This window comes from Cervus canadensis, chromosome 15, assembly GCF_019320065.1.
Source record: "Cervus canadensis isolate Bull #8, Minnesota chromosome 15, ASM1932006v1, whole genome shotgun sequence".
Lineage (NCBI taxonomy): Eukaryota > Metazoa > Chordata > Mammalia > Artiodactyla > Cervidae > Cervus > Cervus canadensis.
The window spans coordinates 68,189,567-68,203,202 of record NC_057400.1 but is presented as its reverse complement, the minus strand read 5'-3'; the positions used below and the strand labels follow the sequence as shown (position 1 = coordinate 68,203,202).

Genomic DNA, 13,636 nt, shown 5'->3' with positions numbered 1-13,636 from the left:
AATCTGTGGTGCTGGAAAAGACTCTTGAGAGTCCCTTGGACAGTAAGGAGATCAAAACAGTCAATCTAAAGGAAATCAACTGTGAATATTCATTGGAAGGACTGATGCTGAAGCTAAAGCTCCAATACTTTGGCCACCTGTTGTGAAGAGCCAGCTTATATGAAAAGACCCTGATGCTTGGAAAGACTGATGACAGGAGGAGAAGGGGGCGATGGAGGGTGCGATGGTCAGACGGCATCATTGACTCAATCGTCATGAGTTTGAGAAAACTCCAGGAGATGGTGAAGGACAGGGAAGCCTGGCATGCTTCAGTCCATGGGGTCACAAAGAATTGGACATGACTGAGTGAACAACAACACAATTGTGAATGTCCCAGACTTGGAACATTAATGTCCAGGTAAGAATCATTTTTAAAGATCAGCTTATAATTTATTTTATAACTTGGTTCAGTTTTTCCTTCATTCCAAACCCCTCAGAACTAAGAGAACTTTACTTTTGAAAACTGAAAAGCAGGCAGAACTGAAAATGACAAAGATTATATCTAGCACTCTTTTCATAGATGAGGAAATTGCAGTCCAGAAGGATTTGCTTTACATTTTCTGTTCTCAATATATTTAACATGAATCATCCCTCCCCTCCCCCAAAATTAGGAACATATTTGGAAAAAAGATGCCATAGTAATGAATGAACATGTTTAAATTTATATTCTTTGTTTGTTTTGGCTGCCCTCCACTGCATGAGGGCTTCCCTGACCAGGGATCAAACCCATGCCCTCTGCAGTTGAAGCATGCATTCTTAGCCACTGGACCACAAGGGAAGTCCTACATTTATATTTTTAAAGCTCCTAAATGTGGATGCAAATGATCTAAGAAAATATTTTGTATAAATGGATTTTTATTTTCTTTGTATTTGCTATAAATGCAGAAAATGTTAAGTCCTTTATGTTAAAAAATTCGAAATCACACAATGGGAAAAAGCAGTTGCTTGCATCAATTAAATAAGAACTCATAACTAGTTAATTGCAACTGGACTTTTATTGTACAGTTAGGGAAAGTGTTTTCACAAAAATACTTGGAAAAAATATACCATTTCATAGGTAAGTCTTACAGTGAAGAGAATTTGCTAACAAATATCATTTCAAGATGTAGGGAGTACGTCTGAGCTCGTGCCCACTGCTCCAGGGAAGACATGTCCAGTTTGGTCACAAAGATACAGGATGAGGGCATTATGATTAATCAAGCCATTTATTTGTTAGAGCTTTGTTTTTAAATTACTGTTCCTTGATATTATAATTTGTCTCTTAACTTCTGATTTCTAAAACTATATAATTACAAAAGTATAGTTCCCCTATCTCATAAATGCCAATACCGAGTGGGCTATATGCATGTCATGCTACTTGATCATTCAGCATGTCTCTGTTTAATACTAATAAGGCAATCTGACACAAACAATTCCTTTGGGACTAAGATCACGTTTATCCCCTTCAAAATTGTGCTTTAAGTGCTAATAACCACAGGTAGTTTGCAAAGAACTGATAAGGCAACAAAAAGTGGAGAGGTCTCAGATCAAAGGCCTGTGACTGAAAGGTGATAACTAGCGCTGAAGAGACACTGCCCTGGGAAGGCGGCGGCGGAAGCACATCTGTGGGGGTGTGGGTTTTAAGTGAGGAGTGGCACCTCTTCTCGGCTCATCTGCTGCTTCCACAGCTGCCCCTGCAGGTACCCTCCGTCACCGGCTGGCACTCATCGCCCCCTCCCCTGGACGTTCTTGAGGTAAAAGAATGAATGGTTTCGCACGTGTCATGTGGTAACCAATGGAGTGTGGGGAGTCTTGCCCTCACATGGCAACACTGGAAGCTTGTTTTTAGAGCCTGATGGGAATGTTGTTTCTTGGTCCCTCTTTTCCCCACTATCCTTTCCCTTATAATCTGGTCACTATTCTTATTTCTTCATGTTCGTGATCTAAGTTGGAACAAATGTTTTCAATTCCAGTAGCTAATAATTCTTTCAGTCTTGCTTTATTAATAATGTATGTCTCCTTCCTTCTAAAACAGCCTTTCTAACTTTGTTCATGAAAGACCTTCAAATGGAGGAAATCTGATCTTTAAACATGAAGGCAGGTTAGAAGTTGAATTATCCTGTCAAAGATGTTCTCATTTATGTTGCCATCACACCAAACTATAACTGGATAACAGTCATATGCAGTACATTTGATCCAGCTGTTTCCTGCCTGCCCCAACATGGTTTATCCACTAACTCACTGATTATGCAAGCTTTAAGTCTCTGTGTCACAAGCTACTATAACTCTATTAAAATGAGTTGGGAGCAAGGGGGTGGTGCTCAGTGACAAAGCCATAGTATCAGAGAGGGTGGCAACAGAGATTAGGCTTCTAGCTAGATTCCGATCTGGCAGACATCCTGTATTACTCCCCTAGGAAGTAAAGGCCTAGGGCAAAGGGGGAACCTGAGGTTTAAATATTTAGGTGTAATCTAAGCCTACTAGTCTATATCCCTATGTATGCTGAAAAATCTAGTGTAATGCACTTTCATATGGCTTTGTGTTCTCACCATAATATGTATTATCTTATATACTTATATCTTTTAAACAGCAGTGACCTTGTAGTGAAAGTATATGATGCGAGATATAAAATGAAGGAAAATGACAACATCTAGGCTTTTGTCTGAGTCATTAGTATAAACACTCATAAAACTAAATTTTTCTTCATGAGCTAGAAATATGTTTTGCACATTTGGGAAACTTTCTACTCTTAGCCTTGTGACTTCAGATCTTTGTATGAACGGGGTGGTGGTTTTTGTAAAGTTGCTAATTATAAGTATAGCAGTACAGTACAAACCCGGGAGTGGGTGAAGGTTAAATGACCAGCCGTACAAATGCAACTGAAAGGTGACAGACCTGTTGCTTCGAAGAATTTTCTTTGCCCATTTACCGTGGAGAATTTAGTCTGTTTGACTGTGGGCTTCAGAGTATAATGCTAACATTAGAGGTGGCAATTCTGCCTGCTCATAAGGTCATATACATTTATGTCATTAGAGGTCACAAGCTTTTTTCTGCCTTTCTTCACTTTTGATTATAAGGGTCTACTGTATCTTAGTAAAAGTATCTTATAATGTATCAGTTTTCTTGCAAGCTAATGTCTTCTCAGTATCTTCTTTCTACTTTCCTGAATTTTCCGTCACTATCTTAAACTAATTATCTTTTCAGAAAACTTTCCAAAAAAGCCAAATTTATGAAAATAGTATAGCATATGGCTGTAGATGCCCCCATGGGCTTTTTTACCAGTAAAAATACATATGTGAGTATTCCCTTTAGAGGAATATTTGATCTTTTGTAATAACTGCACATCTCATGCATAATCCGAATAGTAATCTGAAGGGTGCCTGTCCATGTACCAGTCCCTTGTGTCTGTGAGACAGTAACACTTAACACACGTGTGGCGCTGAGATCAGGCTCTTCTTGCCACCTTGTCAGCTAGGGCTTCTGTTACTTTATAGTTCTCTGGATTGCTGTTTATAAAAGCTAGGCATGCTGGTTTTCTTGTATAGTAATATCACTGGGCTACCTAATTCAATGCAGTAAACATTGTCATGACTTCTATAAATTGTATCTTGTTAAGATGCTTATATGCAAAGTCTGAATCATCCAATAACAGCTGTGATTAGTTACGGCCCTGACTAACTATCCAGGTGATAGGTATGCTTTTCATCTACATAAGTAATGATTTAATTAAGGACAAGGTTCATGGTAGACCTCTTCCACATGGGTTGCTTTCTTATGTTTGACCATTTGTGTTAAGGAGGGATCCAAACCTTGACCCAAAAGGTTTTGACAAACAAAACCCATTGTTAACCACTCTGACTTGAGTGCCATTCCCTTACCCAAGCATTTCAAGAAAAATCTTTTTGTACCTTGTGGTTTTTGTTTAAACTGACAGTTATTTTAAAGAAATGTCTTTAAAATAACCAGTTGTAAACCCAAGGTGCTTTTAAAATTCTTATTTCTTTGGTGATGGCATTACTGCCTCTGGAAGGAAGTGGTGTGACACACAGCTGATTGATTCCTGTGGCTCCAGAGGACTTACATTTAAACCTTTAGTGACTAAAATCCAAGACCACGCAGAGAGAAACTGCTGTTAATGTAGAACTGCTTAAAACACTTCATTTTAGGTATTAGACTCTTGAAGCTATTGTAATATTTTTCTTTACACCCAGATGGAGTTATTTGTATTTATTCACACCAGTTTCTGTTATTGTTTCATGTATTTAAACTAGCACCAACTTTATCCACAGTTCAAGAAAGTGTTGTCATCTTACACATAGAATCAAGGCCCTTCACTCTCAATATATGGGATGTCATGGTACTTGAGGTTGTTGCCTGCCCACTGCTGCAAGGCATCACTCAAGATTTCCTGGGACAGGTGCTGTGCAAATTCGAAGACCACAATTTGAGGCCCTGGGGGTTCCTTCACTTCCTCTTTGACACTAACTAGAGAAGGTCTCCTGGGTAGAAATTTCTCTTCAGGCATAAAGTTTTCTTCACTCACATGCCTCTTCTCACTCTCAAGTGTGGTGGGAAATGGGAAAGTTTGCTTTGATTTCATGCAGCCCATGTTATGAAGAGCTCTGACTGAGTGAAGGAAAGCAGTAGCAAAGACTACTTCAATAGCATCTTTGGAAAACACCAAGCATTGTCCACTTGATACTGACCAGTGTTTTTCCTCTCCAGGACACTTCAGAAATCAATATTCCCTTTCACCAATCTTCACATGTAGTGTTTTATCTGTCAAGAGAAGGTAAATTTCATTTTGAAGTCATATAATGCAAATACTGCCCAATTCGGTAGCAAGTAGAAACAAATCTTTACCACTTTACTAAGGTATCAACAGCTTTATCTTACCAATAGAAAAGATAATCATTCAAAACTGGCAATTAAGAAATAGGAAAACATTTTTTCAAGATCATGAAAATTTTATAAAACTGAAAACAGTCAAACTGTTGTTACCTTAGTTTTTTTTATGTACACCAGGGTTCAGCAAATGATATATAGCCTTTGGTTGTAGTACACTGCAGGGACAAAAACACTGGTGGCCATAGTACTGGGGAAAACTCATTGGTATGAGCTCCTTTGGCCAGGTGAGATGCTGAGAAAGATTGAAGGCAGGAGGAGAAGGGGACAACAGAGGATGACATGTTTGGATGGCATCACCGACTCAATGGCCATGAGTTTCAGCAAACTCCAGAAGATAGTGAAGGACAGGGAAGCCTGGAATGCTGCAGTCCATGGGGTGGCAAAGAGTTGGACACGACTGAGTGTCTGAAGAACAACAGTGAGCTCTTCTGGAGGTGGCCATAGAGAGAAGTGAAGTCACTCAGTCATGCCTGACTCTTTGTGACCCGATGAACTGTAGCCTGCCAGGCTCCTCTGTCCATGGGATTTTCCAGGCAAGAATACTGGAGTGGGTTGCCATCTCCTTCTCCAGGGGATTGTCCCAACCCAGGGATCGAACCTAGGTCTCCTGCATTGCAGACAGACTCCTTACTGGCTGAGCCATGAGGGAAGTTTAGAGGTGGCCATTTTCTCCCCCAAACCTGGCCCCACCCATGACCCTATAGGCTCCAGTACTGGGAACCCTCAAGGCAAACAACCAGCAGGGTGGGAACACAGACCCACCCATCAGCAGACAGGCTGCCTAAAGTCTTTATGAACCCATAACTGCCAGCTAAACACACCCGTTGAAATAGCCCTGCCCACCAATGGACAGGAACTAGTCCCTCCCACCGGGAAGCCTGCACAAGCTCTTACCCCGGGCTCATGCACCAGGAGGCAGACAGCAGGAGCAAGAGGAACCACAGCCCTGCAGCTTGTGAAATGAAAAGGGCAGTCACAGAAAGTCAGACACAATGAAGATGGCAGAGGAATATGTCCCAGACAATGAACAAGATAAAAGCCCTAAACAACCACCAAGGGAAGTGAAGCTAGGTAGTCTACTCCCAAATAAGGAATTCAGAGTAATGACAGTAAAGATGACCCAAAGTCTCCGGAAAAGAATGGAGGCACAGTACAAAAAGATACATACATGTTTAGTAAAGAGCTAGAAGATCTAAAGAGATGAACAATGACAATAACTGAAAATACATGAGAATAAATCATCAGAATAAATGGGCAGAAAAATGGATAAGTGTGAGTTGGAAGACAGAATGGTGGGAATCAAAGACATAAAATATTAAAACAAGGGAAAAGCAACAAATAATATACAAGGCAATTCCCATAAAGTTTTTCAGCAGAAATTCTGCAGGCCAGAAGGGTATGATAGATTTACAGTGATGAAAGGGAAGAACCTTCAACCAAGAATATTCTACCCAGAAAGTCTCTCCATTCAGATTTGACAGAGAAATCAAAAGTTTTACAGACAAACAAAGCAAAAAGAATTCGACACTATCAAACCAGCTTTGTAACACACTAAAAGAACTTCTTTAAGCAGGAAAGAAAAAATGGCCACAAGTAGAAACAAGAAAACTATGAATGGAAAAGCTCACTGGTAAAGGCAAGCATACAGTAAAGGCAGGAAATCATCTGACACAAATACAATATCACAGCCAGTGATTGTGAGCAGAGTACAAATACAGGATACTGGAAATGTATTTGAAATTAAAAGACCAGTAACTTAAGACAATCTTGTTTATATATAGAATGCTATATCAAAACCTCATGATAACCGCAAACCAAACATCTACAATAAATTCACTCACACACACACACAAAGGAATCCAAATACAGTACGAAAAGTCACAAGAGAAAAGAGGAAGGGGAGAAAAAAAAACCTACAAAAAAAATCCACCACAATTAACAAAATGGCCATAAGAACCATATATATTGATAATTACCTGAAATGTAAATGGATTAAACATTCCAACCAAAAGAAGTATATTGGCCAAATGGATTAAAAGAAAACAGGACCTTTATATATGCTGTCTACAGGAAACTCATTTCAGATTTAGGGACACATACAGTCTGTAAATGAGGGGATGGAAAAAGATATTCCATGCAAATAGAAATCAAAAGAAAGCTGGAGGAGCAATACTCATCAGATAAAATAGACTAGAAAGACTGTTACAAGAGACAAAGGACACTACATAATGATAAAGGGATCAATCCAAGGAGATATAACAAGTATAAACATGTATGCACCCAAAATAGTATTTGCCTTATATATTCAGGTGCTCCTAACAGCTATAAAAGTAGAAATTGCCAGTAACAATAATAGTGGGAGATTTTAATAGCCCACTTTCATCAATAGACCAGACAGAAAATCAATAGGGAAACACAGGCCTTAAATGACATATCAGACTTGATGGAAGATAATTGCTATTTATAGAGCAATCTATTCAAAAGCAGAATACACACTCTTTTTAAGTGCACATGGAGCATTCTCCAGGATTGATCACATGCTGGGCCACAAAGCAAATCTTGTTTAAATTTAGGAAAATGGAAATCATATTAAGCAGCATTTCTGAGCCCAACATTAGAGATTACAAATCAACTACAAGAAAAAACTTGTAAAAAACACAAACACGTGGAGGTTAAACAGTATGGTACTAAAAAATCAATAGATCACTGAAGAAATCGGAGAAAATGAAAGCCACAATGATCCAAAACCTATGGGATGCAGGAAAAGCAGTTCTAAGAGGAAGTTTATAGCCATACAATTTTACATCAGGAAACAAACCTCACCTTACAGCTAGAGCGACTAGAGAAAGAACAAACAAAACCCAGTTAGTAGAAGTCATAAAAACCAGAGATAAATGAGACAAAGAAAACAATAGAAATATCAATGGGAAAAAAAGCTGGCTTTCTTATAAAACTGATAAACTTTCAGCCAGATTCACCAAGAAAAAAAGGATCATCTTGAAATTCTGCCTGGGGCATCTTCCAAGATTAACACTAGAAGGTTGAGTCCAAGCAGAGTGGCAACTCTGCTGTGTTACAGAGGCAGAGACTGAATTACTGAAGCAGATAAAATTACAGGAGAATTCAAGAGAAAAGGGAGTTGGGAGGGAGGCAGAAATTTTCATGAGGTCTCACTAAAACCAAGCAGGACCCTGCAGGGCCTTCCTCGGGAGAGACTCGTGGGTCCTCTGCCTTTTCCAAGGCCTTCTCTGAGTTCCAAAGAACAAATGCAAAAATAAAGGAAAACAGTCAAGCAAGCCAAAATAATAATAGCCATGAAACAAAGTCAAGGATCTTTAACTCCTCTTCAAGTGCTATAGATAATACCTTGAGCCATATTCTTGCTTTGCAGATACTAAAACCATCAGGTGAAGGAAGTTAACTGTCTGCTGACCACCAGCATGCAGACCCCAGACTGGTTGGAACCAGAAGGTTGATGATATTAACTCCAAAGTGCCACCTAGTTACCTCACCACTAACCAATCAGAAGGATGTCCATGAGGTGATCACACATTCCGAGACCTTCTCCCTCACCCTGCCTCTTAAAAAAAAACTTGAAAAATGTATACCTGTGTATGTCTAGCTGAATCACTTTGCTGTATGCCTGAAACTAACATATTGTTAGTTAACTTTATTCCAATGTAAAATAAAAACTTAAAGACAAATGTTCAATGATTATAAAAAATAAACTTGACACTTTTCTATTTAATGACTATGTTTTAAACAGTGTTTCTGTGTGTTTGTTGCTACAGCAGCCTTAATTAATCTGAACACGGGTAATAAAGCTTCTTAAAAACAAAAACCCCTTCACCAAAAGCCATCAAGGAGTTCAGGGATTTTGACCATGATCTGTTTTATTCTCCTTGCTTGGCCCCACACTAGGCCTCTTGCAATAAACACTGCTTTCTTCACCACAACCTGGTGTCAGTTGCTTAGCTTTTCTGTGTATCAGAAAAGTAGACCTAAATCTGGTTTGGTTGAGGGCTGGGGTGTGTACATACAGAAAACATTTGCAAGACTTAGCAAACGAATACCTGCTCTGGGACTTAGAATTGAACAGTGATGCTATAAGTTCAATAGTGCTAGGGAATTCCTGAAGTTCCACACCAGCCAAAGTAAAGAAACCTCACTGAACACTTGAGGCATTTAGCTACTATGTGTGACACTTTAGGAGTGAACCCTAGAGCCGAGTTTAATAAAACTTTTCACTAAAGGGCTAGATAATATAGTTAGTTCCCTACATACCAACAGATTCCATTCTGAGAGCATGTTTGTAAGTCCAGTTTGTTCCTAAGTCCAACAAAATTAGCCTAGGTACTCAGTTAACACTATCAGCTATGTAGTACTGTGTGTAATAGGTTTATAATACTTTTCACACAAAAAATACATAAAAAATAAAACATTTTTGAAAATGGCAGAGAAGGACATGTACTCATCTCCTCTTGTGAGAGCACCAAAATTGCAAATAACTGTTGAACAACCATTGATAGGAGGACGCTGAAACCCATCACAAAAAGATACCCCACATCCAAAGAGAAGAAGCTGCAGCAAGTTGGTAGGAGGGACGCAATCACAATAAAATTAAATCTCATACCTGCTGGGTGGGTGAACCACAGGCTGGAGAACAATAATACCAAAGAAGTCCTTGCACTATTGTGAAGGTTCTGAACCCCAAGTCAGGCTCCCCAGCCTGGGCATCCAACAAAGGGACTGGGATTCCTCAGGAAATCTGGCCTTCAGGGCCAGTGGGATTTGATTATAGGCCTTCCAGAGGACTGAGGGAAACAGACACTCCAGTCTTGGAGGGCACAAACAAAATGTTGCATGCACCAATACCTACAGGAGAGGAGCAGTGACTACTGAACCAAAACTACCTGCTAGTGTTGGAGAGCCTCCTGTGGAGGCATGGGTCGGCATAGGCTCGCCACAGGGATGGGGCACTGGAAGGTCCCCCTTGGTATAAACCCTCTTGGAGTTCACCATTAACCCTACCATAGAACCTGTAGACCCCAGGGCTGGGTCTCCTCAGGCCAAACTACTACCAGAGAGGGAGTGCAACGCACCCCCCCACCCCCCCACCCCCCACCCCCCGCCATGAGCAGACAATTGGATTAAAGCTTTACTGAGCAAGGCCCTGTCCCGTGAGCAAGACCCAGTTTTTCCCGTGCCAGTCCTTCCAATCAAGAAGCTTACACAAGCCTCTTAGCCTCATCTGTCAGAGGACAGACAGAAGAAGCAAGAAGAACAGCCTCACAGCTGCTGAAACAAAAACCATATTACAGAAAGTTAATCACGATGAAAAAGCAGAAAGCTATGTTCTAGATGAAGGGACAAGATAAAATCCCAGAAAAACAACTAAATGAAGTGGAGATAGGCAACCTTCCAGAAGAAGAATTCAGAATAATGATAGTAGAGATGATCCAGGATCTCAGGAAAAGAATGGAGGGAAAGATTGAAAAGATGCAAGAAATGTTTACCAAAGACCTAGAAGAACTAAAGAATAAGCAAACAGATGAATAATAGACTAGAAGGTATCAATAGCAGAATAACTGAGGCAGAAGAACAGATAAATGACTGGGAGGACAGAATATTAAAAAAAAAGAATGAAAAGAAATGAATACAGCCTAGGAGACTTCTGGGACAACATTAAACACATCAACATCCACATTATAAGAGTCCCAAAAGGAGAAGAAAGAAAGGACCTGAGAAAATATTTGAAGAGATAATAGCTGAAGACTTCCCTAACGTGGGAGAGGAAATGGTCAACCAAGTCCAGGACGCACAGAGAGTCCCAGGAAGGATAAAGCCAAGGAGGAACACACTGAGACACATAGTAGTCAAACTGACAGACTAAAGACAGAGAGAAAATATTAAAAGCAACAAGGGAACTCCTATCAAGCTATCAGCTGATTTCTCAACAGAAATGATACAAAACCAAAAGGGAATGGCATGGCGTATTTAAAGTGATGAAAGGGAAGAACCTAGAACCAAGAATACTCTACCCAGCAAGACTCCTTCAGATTTCATGGAGAAATCAAAAGCTTTCCAGACAAGCAAAAGTTAAGAGAATTCAGCACCACCAAACCAGCTTTACAACAAATGCTAAAGGAACTTCTCTAGGCAAGAAACCCAAGAGAATGAAAAGACCTATGAAAATAAACCCAAAACAATTAAGAAAATGCTAATAGGATCATACATATTGATAATTACCTTAAATATATATGGGTTAAATACACCAACCAAAAGACTTAGACTGACTATTGGATGAAAAAATGTGGATGTATGCACTTCAACTTACCACATCACTCTGCTTGACACCCCCTCCAATTGTATGTAATTATTTTATATTGTTAACTTAATCATGTTCCCATTATGACTTACAGTTATAATTATCTTCTATTTTTTGTCTGGCTATTGATTGTGAAAACTGATAAACATCTTTAACTATTGTGATTATGTAACTATTACTCACTTAATACCACTGTATCATGATTGGTCAACAGAAAAATAATAGAACTTTATATCACCAAAACTAGGATCTAATAGAAAAACCTGTAATCAGTTTTTAAAATCCAGATGCATATCATAATTATCTTGAAATTTTTTGAAAAATACCAATGCTGGGTATTGCTTTTTTTCTCCAGAGCTCCAGATATTATGTTTCTAAAAAGCAGTCATGTTTAAAAACAACTGGACTATATGATGATCTTTTATTTTTATATAGTTTATTTTACTTTTTCTATTTCATATTCAGCATTCCCATTTCATTTAGTTTATGTTCTCCAATTTCTCCTTCTCTTTTTATTTGATGTTCTTTCTCAAGCCTTTAACAAGTGTAGAAGAAAAGCTTTTGTATACATATATATATATACACACAAATGTGTGTAATATATATATTAGAAAACTTATGAATTTTTGCCTAATTATGACATTTTGATTCTGTTTGATTTAGTATGAATATAATTTTGGTTTCTAATTAAAACTAGATATACAACAAGCAACAAAGGTTTACTTTAGAACATAGGGAACTATATCAATATCTTGTAATAACTTATGATGGAAAATAATTTCAAAATAATACATGTGTATTTGTATAACTGAATCGCCTTGCTGTGCACCTGAAACATTGTGAGTCAACTATACTTCAATAAAATATATGTATATTTTTAAGTAAAACATTTTTTCTTGAAAAGTACAATAGTACAGTAACAATAGCTGGTACTTCTTAACCATACCAGCTGTATCACTGCTGCTTTTATGCTTGCTTCTGGACATCCTAAACTTGAAATAAAGATACTGTACTACAACTGTATACAGTACTGTGCATTAAAATATGCAAAAGGAGAACTACTTGCAGAGGATTACACATGTAGGCCAGACATGGGAACTAACAAGACACGTTTGTATCTTTGAAAGTTCGCAACTTGAAGTTTCGCATATAGGGGACTTACTGTGTATAATTTAGTTTTGTGAGCCATATGGCCTATGTTACACTACTCAGGCCTGCTATTGTAGTGCAGAGGCAGCCATAGATCATTTGTAAACAGATGGGCAAGGAGTAAGTTCCAATAAAAGTTAAATTTTAAAAACTAGGCAGCCAGTCCAATGGGCCATATTGGACTAAGTTCACACAAACAGTTCCATCTGAACAAAGGATAAAATTCAACACTATTTAGAGGAAGATGGCATAATCCAAATTCCTACAAATTATACACAATGTCTACCACATAATAAAGTATTACCAATAATGCAAATAAACAGGAAAATGTGCCTATTCAAGAAATAAAAGTTACTAGAAACAGATCCACAGATGACCGAGCACTTGGTAATTAACAGAACTTAATAGAACTTTAAACAGCAATGTAAATAATTTCAAGGCTCAGATGGTAAAGAACCTGCCTGCAATGCAGAAGACCCAGGTTCAATCCCTGGGGTGGGAAGATACCCTAGAGAAGGGAATGGCAACTCACTCCAGTATCACTGCCTGTAGAATTGCATGGGCAGAGGAGTCTGGTGGGCTACAGGCCATGGGATCACAAATAGTCAGACACGACTGAGCAACTAACACACACACATGGACATAAAGGAAAAATGATCACTGAGTGAGCAAATACAGTATCTCAGCAGAGAAATAGAAATTGTAACAAAACACACAAGAAGTAAATTCAAGAACAAATGAAAAACTCATTATATGGGCTATTGGGCATTAGAGAAGAAAGATTAGTAGGCTTGAATATAAATCCATAGATACAACCAATCTGAAAAAGAGGGGGAAAGATTTTAAAAAACTGAACAGAGAAACCACTAAAAAGATAATGTAAATATAACTTAAAAACAATGAGACATTAGATATATTTAACCTAGAAGAAGGCAGGAAAGGATGAACATAGGAGGAAAAAAATAATGGGATAATTAGAAAACAGCAGAGTCGCTGACCATAGATATCAAAAATTACTTAATGAACTAAAAATTTCAATTAAAAGGCAGACTAGGTAAATAAGATCCACATGTACTCAACTAATCTTTGACAAAGGAGCAAAGATAATAGAGCAAAGACAGTCTTTTCAGTATGTACTGAAACAACTGGACATTCATTATAAAAAAAAAAGTTTAGACAGACCTAACACCTTTCACAAAAGTTAGCTCAAAGTGAATCTAAATATAAAGCAAA

At 38.4% G+C, this 13,636-nt stretch overlaps 1 protein-coding gene across 4 annotated transcripts in view; it reads right to left on the bottom strand.

Annotated features, from left to right (window-relative positions):
• Positions 1–1,015: 1,015 nt before the first annotated feature.
• C15H2orf88 (chromosome 15 C2orf88 homolog) overlaps positions 1,016–13,636 on the bottom strand; it is a 37,120-nt gene continuing 24,499 nt past the window's right edge. For all 4 annotated transcript variants that reach the window (XM_043488088.1, XM_043488089.1, XM_043488090.1 and 1 more), the window contains exon 2: positions 1,016–4,797. In XM_043488088.1, coding sequence (XP_043344023.1) covers positions 4,340–4,627 — 288 coding nt within the window. In that variant the 5' untranslated portion in view covers positions 4,628–4,797 and the 3' untranslated portion in view covers positions 1,016–4,339. The remainder of the gene's footprint in view (positions 4,798–13,636) is intronic.